Source organism: Eublepharis macularius, chromosome 13, assembly GCF_028583425.1.
Source record: "Eublepharis macularius isolate TG4126 chromosome 13, MPM_Emac_v1.0, whole genome shotgun sequence".
NCBI classification, from domain to species: Eukaryota; Metazoa; Chordata; class Lepidosauria; order Squamata; family Eublepharidae; genus Eublepharis; species Eublepharis macularius.
In genome coordinates, this window is record NC_072802.1 from 13019802 (window position 1) to 13031958 (window position 12157).

Sequence of the window (12157 nt, forward strand, 5' to 3'; positions counted from 1 at the left end):
TGTCTTTTTTCCTCCACCCCACCCCACCCAGGTCTCAGGCCTTTGCCTGGCTCTGGGCCTAGCTTGACTAAGGCCTCTCTTATTTTTTCTTTGCTTATCTTTGTTTCTTCTTAATTCCTTCTCTGCTCTTTTGAGGGCTCATACTCTTGTTGTTTCCTTTGGTTTTATTTTGTGCACCTCTCCTTCCTTGGCAGATGTGTGCATGGTGGTTTTGGGGCCCTTCCCCCAAGCCCAGTCTCAGGGCCACTGCCTGGCTGGGACCCAGCTTTGTGGGTTCTGCTCAACGTTTTGCAATCTTGGCCAAACTGGGAGGTTGGATGGAAGAGAGCCTGCTGAAGTCTTCCTGTGAGTTTGGCATCTTTGGGTATGAAGAGGGCCATTGAAGTGCCTTGGGTTCTGACAAATCATGAAACTAACGAATCGTATCGTGAAACGGGACAATTTTGTGGAAGTTTGTGTTTCGTGGAATGTGATGAAACATGAAACTCTCTTTTTGTTTTTTTCCGTTTTGTGCCCATCTCTAACTGAGGGTTACCCAACTATCCAAATCCAAGGATATAGCCAAGATCAATTTATTAAAATTGAATGAAATTACATCCTTAATATTCCTTGGGATCAATATTTCAAGATAAATAATCGCATCTGCACGGCATAGAAAATGTCCCTCAGAAATTACACTCTATGATATATTGTCTCCCAATGACATCAATTCAGATTTTATCCAATTATTTGAATAAACAGACAAATCACCAGAATTATTAATCAAACTCATTAATTCCAGAATGGAAGACTGAAGTTCTGAAATAAATTATAAAAAATCATCTGCATATAGAATAATTTTAAATTCTAAATTATATGTATAAAGCCATGTATATGTACCTTGTCTAACAGTACAGGCCAGAGGTTCCAGACATAAATCAAAAATGAGAAAAGAAAGAGGACAACCTTGCCTAGTACCTCTTTCAAGAGGGAATGGTGCAGAAATAATACCATTGGTCTTTACCCTAGATTTAGGGGATGAATACAAGATTCTAATCCATTTCAAAAATTCATGAGGGAAGCCAAATGTTACCAATGTAGAGAAAACAAATTTCTAATATATTTTGTCAAAGTTTTTCAGCATCAAGTGAAAGAATAGCAAGTTGATGAGATGTCTTTCTATTTAACGCAATCAGATCAGTGACTAATCTAAGATTATCAGAACTTTGCCTACTTTGTATAAATCCTACCTGGCCTACATGTACCAACGTTATAGTAACCTTTTGAAGACTTTTGGCAAGAATGGCAGTTAATAACTTAAGCGTCCACATTCATCAAAGAAATAGGTCAAAATTTGAGTATACATTGAGTATTGTCTTTGCCTGGCTTTGAAATGACAACAATATTCACTAGTGGCCAAAATTGTGGAAACCTTTTGGAAAAAGTGTATTTTTGAGGTTTGATGGCTCATGACACCACTTTATTTTGAAGTATTACCATAAAATTATATGTCAATGGAAAGAAAATTTAATCAAGAATGTAATGCGATAACTTTTATGACGGAATTTTTTTAGAACAGTAGTTATAAAGAAGAAAATTGAAACACATAGAAAAAACAAGTTATACAACAATTCTCACCATGTCAGTTAATACTTAGTTGGGTAACCTTTTGCTTTAATTACGGCCTTACAACGCCTTCCCATGGAGTGAACCAAGTTTTTTAGTTCTGAAGCTGTTATAATGTGAAACCATGATTGAGTTATTGCTTCTATTAATTGGGGGGGGGGGTGCTTTGATCTAAAACTGTATTTAGTATTTCATTAAAATCTCTCTCTCACACACACACACACACACACACAAACAAGTAATCATATTTTAAGATCTACCAAGTTACTGAAACATTGATGAAACATATCTGGAAATTCCACATTTGGACCATATACATTAATCATGACTATAATAGAACCAAAGCTTTTCACTACCGAAATAAAGCAACCATTTGGGTCTATTACTACTTCTTGAACCTGAAAACAGACATGATTATGGATTAATATAGCCACACCCTTAGATTAAGTGGATGTGTCTGTAACATATACCTCTCCAACTCAGTCTCTACACAACTTGAAAGCTACTGAACGTTAACTGTGCACTGCCATTTGATAGCAAACTATATTTTCACTGAAGCAAACACACAACCATTTCCTCACAAGCTGTAGGGAAATTCATCACAAATTCTCATCATTTCACAATAACTGTGTGAAATGAACTTATAAATAGCCATTTGGTTCCATAGCAAGTAAAAGCACCTCCAAGAAGATGGCAGGTAAATTTTTTTGTCAACTGGAAGAAAAATTCTTTAATCCCTATTTCAGTTAATGAATATACCACAATCTTTAGTACAAGCATGTGTGGGGATGCAGGCAACCTTCACAGACTTGTTTGAGAGGCTACAGTAACTGTCTCCATTGGCAAAGCAACTCATTTGTGGTTAGGGTTGTCAAGACCTGCAGAAAAATGTCTTGCCCTTTTAACAGAGGTGTAATGTATGGAAATGAGCAGCTGAAGATTTTGTTGGCATGGAGATAAATAACATCACTGGGTAACTTCCCATTAAACCTCTGTTAAAGGGGCAGGGTGTTTTTTCTTCAGACCACTGGAAATTCTACTATGGTTACACCCGGTGAGCATTCCCCCACATAAGAAGCCACCTGCTCTGGTCAGCGACTCAACTAGGAGCAACTAAATTACAAATTTATACCCATGCCTGCTGTTGGCGTACAAGTAACATCATCATCTGTACCAGTGCCACAGTAGCCACTTGGAAAAGAAAATAGGAACAACCCTAAACATACCTTTTCCACTTAAATCTATTTTCAGTTCACATGACAGTCAAGTCATTCAACTTATTCAATTAGGCAGATTATTCAGCAAACGACCAGTCTAAGATCAGACTTACACCTCATAAGAAAACTCACAGAAATTAAAGTTTGACAATATCTATTATAGAGAAAGGAACAGACAGGCACTTCTCTATTTGATATATTAGAGCCTTAATGAAAATTTCTATCAGCCTTGCAAATAGATCCACAAAGATGCTCAGAGAGCAATCCTGAGCACATCTGCTCAGAAACCTGTGCAGGTCTAGTCAATGAGATTTACCCTCAGGAGAGAGTTTTTATGATTATATTTTAAAACACATGCCTATAAGTATAATGGACATTTTTGAGAAATTTGGAAGCCATGTGGAGGTATTTTCCTGTTCTTTTCTAGGTGGAAAAACATATTTTAGGAAAAACTGAAACGATCATATTTAAACAAGAACTGTATCTTTGAAAATATTGTATACAGCTACAGTATACAGAAGAAATATCATACCATACTTTCCAAAAAAAGAAACTATTTCACAGGAACTTTCTTCAGTGCTTGCCAACATCTCCTTTGGAGAAACCGAAAAAGGGTTTCCTTTGAGGAAAAACAGAAAAACTAGGGAAAATAAACCAAAATTCTGTTTTTTCCCAGGGCATTAGTCATTTGTAGTACATGAATGATCTGAAAAAAGAAAAAGTTTACAAAATTTCCCCTGCCTGGTTGCCTGAAGGCAAGTGATTATTTGAACAAAAGTGCATATTGGAAGAACCAAAATGGAGTTGGACTAGAACAGGGATAACTGAGTCTAACTCTACTGCCATGAAACTCACTGGACAATCTGGGACTAGTTGCTGTCTTTCATCCTGATCTACCTCATAGGGTGATGTGAGGATAAAATGGAGAAGAAGCAAACCATGCACACCACCCTGAGCTCTGTGGAAGGGGGTAAAGATAAAAAGGTGGAAATAACAACACCAGCTGAAATCTGTAAAAATAACCAACAACTTGCTTAAAGACCCAGTAACAGCATAACATATTGTATTGCTTACAGAGTGCTCATTGCTAGGTTTTGTATTTCTGATAGTATTTTGGATTCTGACATTTGCTTCTTGATCCCAGTGCACATTTGTAACTTGAGACTGTTGCTTTACCTAGCCAGTTTTCTAGTCACCAACTAAAAACTGAAACAAACTGCCAGGGGCCTGTATCATACCATGCCATTAAGCAAAATCTTAGGCCTTCTCCAGTCAAAGGAGGACTTCCCCTAATTTAAGTGGCTCTTCCTCTAACAGAAAAGCCACTTAAGTTGGAGGAAGCCTTCTTAGGCGAAGGAATTTCCTCCAGCCTGAAGAAGAATACAAAACAGTACTCATGCTCCCTCTCACAAACATCTTCCTCCTCCAAACATTTTTTTATCTTTTGTCCGTTATCACATATCCAGCCCAAGTAAGAGTTCAATCTAATTCAAAAACTAACATACTACTTTATGAACTTTGGTTCACCCAAACAAATATTGTTCTATTGCCATAAATTCTGTCCCACAAATTTAGTTAGAAATCTAAATAGACAGCTGAGTGAATTACTTACTAAAGAGCTAAATGCTGAAACAACATACTCCATACTCAACCTTAAAAGAATCTTACAGCTTGAAATTTGGCATGAAAAGACAGGCAGATATAACCAGCCTGCTTTCATTATTACAGGTGGAGTTACAGATACGGTATAAGAAATGCTTAAGGAAACTCACTGGCTTTAAACATTATAACATGGCCTCTTTAACACACGCGAGTTAAACCATCAAACTGTACAGCAAACAAATTTTATCTGCCTATGATAACCAACCAAAAATTTTGTCTGCCACTGACAAGGCCTCAGCCCCAAGGGGAAAACAATGGGCAAATCCACACGTCCCGGCGTTGCGGTAAACATTCGCTAAACTTCCGGAAGTATACCATCTTTCTAGTGCGATTTCTGACGCATCGCGCGATGAATCAGAAATTGCGTTAGAAAGACGCTATACTTCCGGAAATTTACAGCAATGCCGGGACGTGTGGATTCAACCAACGTCTAGATCAGAAGTTGGCAAACCCCAACACACATGAGGTTTTTAAACTGAATGCTCATTGGTGGTACCCAATTTTAGCCAGACTTTTCTCGGAAATTGATTATATCTGTACTATCCCCTCCAACTGGAAACAAAGTATTATAATTTCTATTTATAAAAAAGGCAACAGGCAAGATCCTGCCAATTACTGCCCTATTAGTCTTTTGGACATTTTTTCTAAATTATATATACATCAGCTTTTCAAATAGGAAGACTGTATGGAATCATCAAACCTTTTAAATCCTGAACAAGCAGATTTTCTTAAGGGTCATAGTACAGTTGATCACTGTATAACATTGAAGGCCCTGATTCAGAAATATACCAAAAAATATAGATGATGTCTTTATGTTACTTTTGTTGACCTCACTTCAGCCTTTTACTCTACTGCGCAATCAAACCTGTGGAGTAAACTTGATAAAACAAACATTGATAGAAGGCTTTTTAGGATACTGAGGGAACTACATTCCAATTTCAGTCAGGGTAAGAATAGGCTCACACAGCTCGCTCACAGATCCTATCCCATTAATGAAGGGTGTAAAACAAGGTTGTTTGTTGCCTCCCTTTTTGATTAGTTTTTATATCAATGACTTTGTTCAGGCCATGGAATCCCAGTACTTCCCCCCCCCCCTTCATTGGCTGGTTGGAAAATCTCTGTTCTGCTATATGCAGATGATATGACAATTATGTCCTTTACCAAAACTGGGCTCAGAAGGATGCTACTTACATTGGCTGATTATTGATAGAGAGGAATTAAAAATTAATTATAACAAAACAAAAATCATAGTCTTTCGTAATAATAGACTCAAGCATAGATGGACTATTAATGCTCACAAAATAGAACAATACCTTTTTAAATATCTAGGCTTAGCATTTCATGGGTCTCTGTCTTTACAGGCACATCTTAATGCCAATTTATCAACCATCTGCTGTACATGGGAAGCCATTTTAAAATTCTTCTTTTCAAAGGTAATAGCCCCAGCCCTTAAAGTATTCCACAAATAAAGTATTTTTATGCAGCTCTCGTATGGGGTTTGAAATATGGAGGTGGAACGAGAAAATACTTGACCAGCTTGTAATTATTCAGAACAACTTCTTACGGAAAATCTTGGAGGGGGGGGCAGGGAAGCATCTCCCTCAGAGAATTCCTGTGGCACACTTAAGGTTAGAAGATGGACTACCCTCTATTACAGCAAAAGTCCGTTTGAAACTACTAAAATATTATAAGAAACTTGACAGTATTTCCAAAGACTATCTGGAAAAATATTGTTTTCGGTACTACAAGGAAGAGAATCAGTGGTCTAATTATTTGCTGTCCCCTATTCAGCAGTTTTACTCTTTGCCTTTTTTAGAGGCAGTAAAGCTTTGGGACTCAAGGAAAATTTGAAATGGCTTTTTGAAAAAGATGCCCTCTGTGATATTGGTATGGGCTCAACAAAGTGTGGTATCCTCAGATTAAGAAAAACAAATTCTTCTCTCATTATTTAGTTGACCTTTCTAATGCTACATTAAGAAAGGCATTTACTAGTGCTCAAAAATGGATTTTTTTATTTATATCAGATTTTTTAATAAAATTTTTGAGGAAAAATCTATCTAAAGATAGTTTTCTATTTAAGGTACAGTATAGTCCAAAGGTTATCATCATGAAATAAGGATTAGTTTTTAATTAGGTAGCATGAGGCTGTATATTCATGCAATATTTTTTGGTATGCAAATTCCATTAATCCATTCACAATGCCATGCTCTTCCAGAGGTTTCTGTAAGATTATTGGGCAATTTTTCTAGAAGATATTATCACAGATGCTTGGTTTTATAGTTCGCAAAACTGTGAATTTGGGTCTGCAGAAATCACGTCTCTTCTTCACAGCAAAAAGGATATAAAATAAACATACACAGTTGAGAAAAAGACCTTAATCCCATTGTTCCTTTGAAAATCTTTATAAACAGAACCAACCCTTTACCTCTTAAGTGCTATGTTTCAAAAAATTCAATGAATAGAGTAGAATAGATCTGCACAAGAAGCTAAGTGTGAGGAGTCTTTATGTAGAAAATCATGATTTAAATCGTCTGACTAGTGATTTAAATCATGATTTAAATTTATTTGATTCGATTTAAATCAAATCAACCTTGCACCTGAGTACTTACAGAGCAGATTTCAAAAAATACCAGTGGAACAACGCTTCTTCCCCTGTGATTTTAATCAGGTGGAAGATACTGTACACTTCGTTCTACATCACTCATTCTATGAATCCATTCGAAACAAACGGCTGAATTAACTTATACATTTTTCTGGCTCAGATGAGGGATGTATTGATTTTTTATTGGCTGACACTATTCCTTTCGTTACCCTCAAAGTGCCTACTTTTATTTTTGTATCAATAAATATAAAAAAATTAGTATTTGCTAATCCTGTAAGAATTTTAGCCAAACTGTAATTTCATGTTATTGCATGTTGCAGGTATTTCTTACCATCTCAGTTTTAAACTTTTAGTTTCATATTGTGTAAAAATGTAATGTTTTAACCCTTTGTTGTGGCACACTGTTATATATATATATGCATATATATATATATATATGCTGGAATGTTATGGCCTATAGTTACAACAATAAACTGCTACTTACTTACTTACTTACCCTCCCAAGCGACAGCAAACAACCCTACACCAACTGTTGACTTATGCTCAAAAAGCAGTTGTTGCTCAACATATCCGTGAAGGTGAAGTAATTGGAGTTTGAGTACTAACATGTGCTCATGGTGTACCAGCAATACAATCTCTCCCATGCAGCAATTTCCCATAACTTGCAAGAGTGCATTCTGTTGCTGCAGGCTCCCAGGTACTTTCTGTAGCAAAATCCTGCCCTATGAAAGAGACTTGCAGAAGAAATCAGAAAGGCCCCCTCTCTCCTGCAATTTTGCAAGAGCTGCAAGGCAAGAACTCCCCTGACAGCATTTGGTTAATAGAGGATGTCATTTAGAAGGGTTTTACTGGAAATTATAGTTTCCATCATTTAATGTTTTAAATTTATGTTTTAAGTGGCTTTTTATTCTCTTACACACATTAGATATCACTTGTCAGAGGGAAAAGATGGGCTTCTAAATTGTGGAGATAATAACAACACTGACTTTGTTCATTGTTCTGAGTGGGGCACTAACCTGTCTAGAAGAGGAGTATATAAGCAACAGTTGTTGTCGTCGTTGTTATTATAAATAATTAAAAGCAATTCAGTATGTTGTTAGGACTCGGAGCCAATTTATTGTGTGAGCCATCACTAATTCTCTTTGTAGAAGTTCAGGTGTTTCACAAAGTCAAAACCAAGAAATGTACACTATTATAAATGGGTTCTTCATGAAAATAAACAAGCTCCTGATCTGTTGTAAATGTGAACTGTATGCATTCTTGACCTTGATCCTTACAGTAGGTACTTCCATCAGGGTTGGAAAAAGTGAACCCAAGGCATGGTTAGGCGATGATATAACCTGTTATAGTATTCCTTACCTGCAACACAGTGACCACATGGCAGGGATTCATCAAGTAGATGACAGTTTTAGAAGCAAACTTGAACCCTAATTCTAATCCAAAAGTAAGGCAGAGAGACACCAGCAAGAGGTTCTTCCCCAAACTTTCTTCCTTGTTCCGAGACTGAGCCATCAGATCTCCCACCTCCTTCGAATAGGACTGTTTAATCCGTTGCAGTGAAACCACGATCTCCAGAACTCCCACACTTAGAAAAATCAGGCTTTCCACCAGACGCTGTTGCCATGGGAGGAAAGCAGCACATTCAGGACCCCCGTTACCTTCAAAACTTGGGTCCACTCCACCATACATCCAGTCCAGAAGGTTAGAGAAGCAGTAACGACTCATGGCAAAGACTGTTTTTTGTTTCCTCCTATCTGTTTCTGCTGTGCTGGATTAAGTAAGATCTAGATGAGTTCAAAGCTAATACAGTGGCTGGGTGATGAAACATGAAATACGAGAGTATCCTTATCAGCAGATTCACACCCTCTTCTCAGGGAAATGGTAGCTAACCACTTGCTCTCACTTCAAGTGCTCAGATGGGATGAAATTGTTCTCCTACAGAAAGAAAGCACAATTAAGTACTCACCATATAAACAGGATAAGCAATGGCTTGGACCATTGCTTAGAGTTGAGAACTCTTACAATCTCAGCCCATCAGACACATTGTGAACAGCATCAGGGCTGGGAATATGTAGACACACATGCCTATGGACATATAAATGCCTGCATGAAAGAGACTGTGTGTCTTGTGGAAGCACAAGAGGGCTGGTTGCAATTTATTTACTTCATTTCTACCCCATCTTTCTCCCCAATGGAGACCCAAAGCAGTTCAGATCATTCTTTGCTCCATTTTCTTCCTGCAACAACCTTATAAGGTAGGCTAGGCTGAGTGTGTGTGACTGGCCCAAGGTCACCCAGAAGGCTTCCATGGCAGTGTGAGGATTCAGATTCTAGCCCAACACTGTAACCTCTACACAACACAGGCTCTTAATGTGTACATATAAAGGTCTCTGTAAGAGAGACTGTGCGTCCCTGTTAAGCACCAAAGTGCTATCTCTGATAGGTTGGGGATATAAAGATGACAGACAACATTCTAAATCACATACAATATGGGTGCATGCATTCATTTACAAATATACGTGTACATACCTGCGCATACTCAATTCCTACAGATGTGTTCAATCTATTCTGAAGAGAGCTCTGGCTCTCAAAAGCTTATACCCTGAAAACCTTGTTGGTCTCTAAGGTGCCACTGGACTCAAATCCTGCTGTTCTACTGCAGACCAACACAGCTACTCACCTAAAACGATTCCTTAACTTAGCCCACTCCCTGACTTACAATCTCCCAGCCCCTTCCCCTAAAGTTTCTAGATATTACTCTTTTCAGCCCCACCAATTCCCCATTTGCTCTCACCAACATCATTTAAGATGAGCAGTCATCTTAGTCTATCTGTAGCAGTAGAAAAGAGTCCAGTATACCCATAAGACTAACAAAATTTGTAGTACAGTATGATCTTTCATGAGCCACAACTCACTACTGTAGATACCAAGAGTCCAGTAGCACCTATCAGACTAACAACATTTGTGGTTAGGGTATGAGCTTTCGTGAGTCATCTGAAGATATGAGCTATGGCTCACGAAAGCTCATACCCTACCACAAATGTTGTTAAGTCTTATAGGTGCTACTGGACTCTGGCTCTTTTCTACAACATCATTTAGTTTCAGGTAGGTAGCCATGTTGGTCTGCAAGAGAAGAGCAGTCCTGGAGCCCAGCAGCACCTTAAAAATCGACCGGATTTTCAGGGGGGCAATCTTTGGACAGTCAAAGCTCCCTTCTTCAGATACAGGGAGGAGTGGAGATCTCCGAGGGGATCTCTACTCCTCCCCGTATCTGAAGGGAGCGTTGACTCTCCAAACCTTACCCCTAGGAAATCTTGTCGCTTTTGAGCACTTCCTGATGCACTCTGTCGCCACAAGCCCTTTCGCCAGCCCCACGAAGCAGCCCCCTCCACAGACCCCCCCCCCCACCAAGGCTCTGCCTTCCCCCTCTTCTCACCAGCAGGATCCCAAAACCATCTCTGCCGCCACCAACCCCCGCCGGCTTCTCCACACAAGAGCCTGGGAGAGGGAGAAGGGAAGGCGGCCAAGCCCGCCCTTGCTCAGGCAAGCGGCCCGCCCTCCGCCTCCCTCCTCCCCCGACAGCGTCACAGCTCGGCCTCGCGTTTGGCCGCAGTCCCGAGCCACGTTGGGCTCGGGGGAAGCCCTGCCGGGCTGGTTTCCCCGCCAAGAAACGCGAGACGGCGCCGTCCTCCTCGCGCGCGATCGCCTCACGGAGCCTTCCCCCTCCCCCACCGCGACCGTTGCGAGGAGAAATAACGACAATTCCCGCCCTTGGCCGGTACCTCACGGGAGGGGCGGGAGGCCGAGCAGGCCAGGTCAGGCGGCGCTTCCCGCTTTGGGAGAAACTGGCTCTGGAGCCGCCTCATGACCGGCGGCGGCGGCGGCGGCGGCTGCTGCTTCCCCCCCCCCTACGTGCCTGCTGGAGGCCGAGAAATGGGGGGGGGGTCGCCGTGGATTGGCTGCGGTGCTCTCCCGCCCCGCCTCTGCGAAGGCGGCTGCCGTCGTTTCCCTCGCTCGTTCGAGGCCCCCTCGCCGCCCTTGGCCCTGTCAGGCGACGCCTCAAGCTGGGGGGGGGGGGTGGCTCTTCCCGCCTTTTCTTGCAGCATCCTCGGGCGGGTGACTGGGCAAAGGACTGAATGGGGAGGTGTGTGAGCAACGTGCCCTCAAGTGGCTGCTTTGGTGACTCAGAGCCAAGCTACAAGTGATGCCTGACAGGTTGGACGCTTGTCAGCTTCCCTCAAGTTTGACATCCTGGTCTTGCAGCTGTAACGGAGAGCCAAGCTGTAAAACCAGGACGCCTACATTTCCCATCAAAACATGAGGTAAGCTGACAAGTGTCCAACCTGTGTAAGGCGTCACTTGTAGCTTGGCTCTTAATGAATTAATGGCCTCCAAAACATCCTGTCATTAATAGGCTTGCTCAGGTCTTGCAAACAGACGGCTGTGGTTTCCTTTATTGAGTCTTCCTATCTCAAGGTGATTCCCCATTACTATGTATGGATGTGAAAGCTGGAGGGTGAAGAAAGCTGACAGGAAGAAAATTAGATCCAGAGGAGTTAGCCGTTTTAGTTTGTAGCCGCAAAATAGTAAAGAGTCCAGCAGCACCTTTAAGACTAACCAATTTTATTGTAGCGTAAGCTTTCAAGAACCACAGGTCTCTTGCATCTGACCAAGAGAGCTGTGGTTCTCGAAAGCCCATGCTACAATAAAGTTGGTTAGTGTTAAAGGTGCTACTGGACTCTACTATTTAGGAAGAAAATTGGTTCATTTTAAATGTGGTGCTGAAGGAGAGTCTTGTGGATACCATGGACTGCCAAAAAGACAAATAAGTGGGTACTAGATCAAATCAAGGCTGAATCCTCCCTAGAAGCTAAAATGACAAAACTAAGGCTATAGTATTTTGGTCACATCGTGAGAAGACAATGTCAATAATCAATAAAAAGAAGAAGTCAATAATGCTAGGAAAAGTGGAAGCCGGTAGGAAAAGGAAGACCCAAAACGAGATGGCTTGACACAATAAAAGAAGCCATATCCTCCAGTATGCAGGATCTGCTCAAGTATGTTAAAGATG

General features: G+C 40.6%; 1 protein-coding gene across 3 annotated transcripts in view; it reads right to left on the reverse strand.

Annotated features, from left to right (window-relative positions):
* TMEM164 (transmembrane protein 164) overlaps positions 1-10955 on the reverse strand; it is a 101391-nt gene extending 90436 nt beyond the window's left edge. Inside the window, exons 1-2 of one of the 3 annotated variants that reach the window (XM_054996067.1) lie at positions 10869-10955; positions 8446-9021 (exon numbers count right to left, since the gene is read on the reverse strand). In XM_054996067.1, the coding sequence (XP_054852042.1) occupies positions 8446-8811 (366 nt within the window). In that variant the 5' untranslated portion in view covers positions 8812-9021; positions 10869-10955. Of the gene's footprint in view, positions 1-8445; positions 9022-9615; positions 9727-10522; positions 10595-10868 lie in introns of those variants that run through there. The other 2 variants (XM_054996066.1, XM_054996068.1) reach the window with 2 other exon arrangements.
* Positions 10956-12157: the final 1202 nt, after the last annotated feature.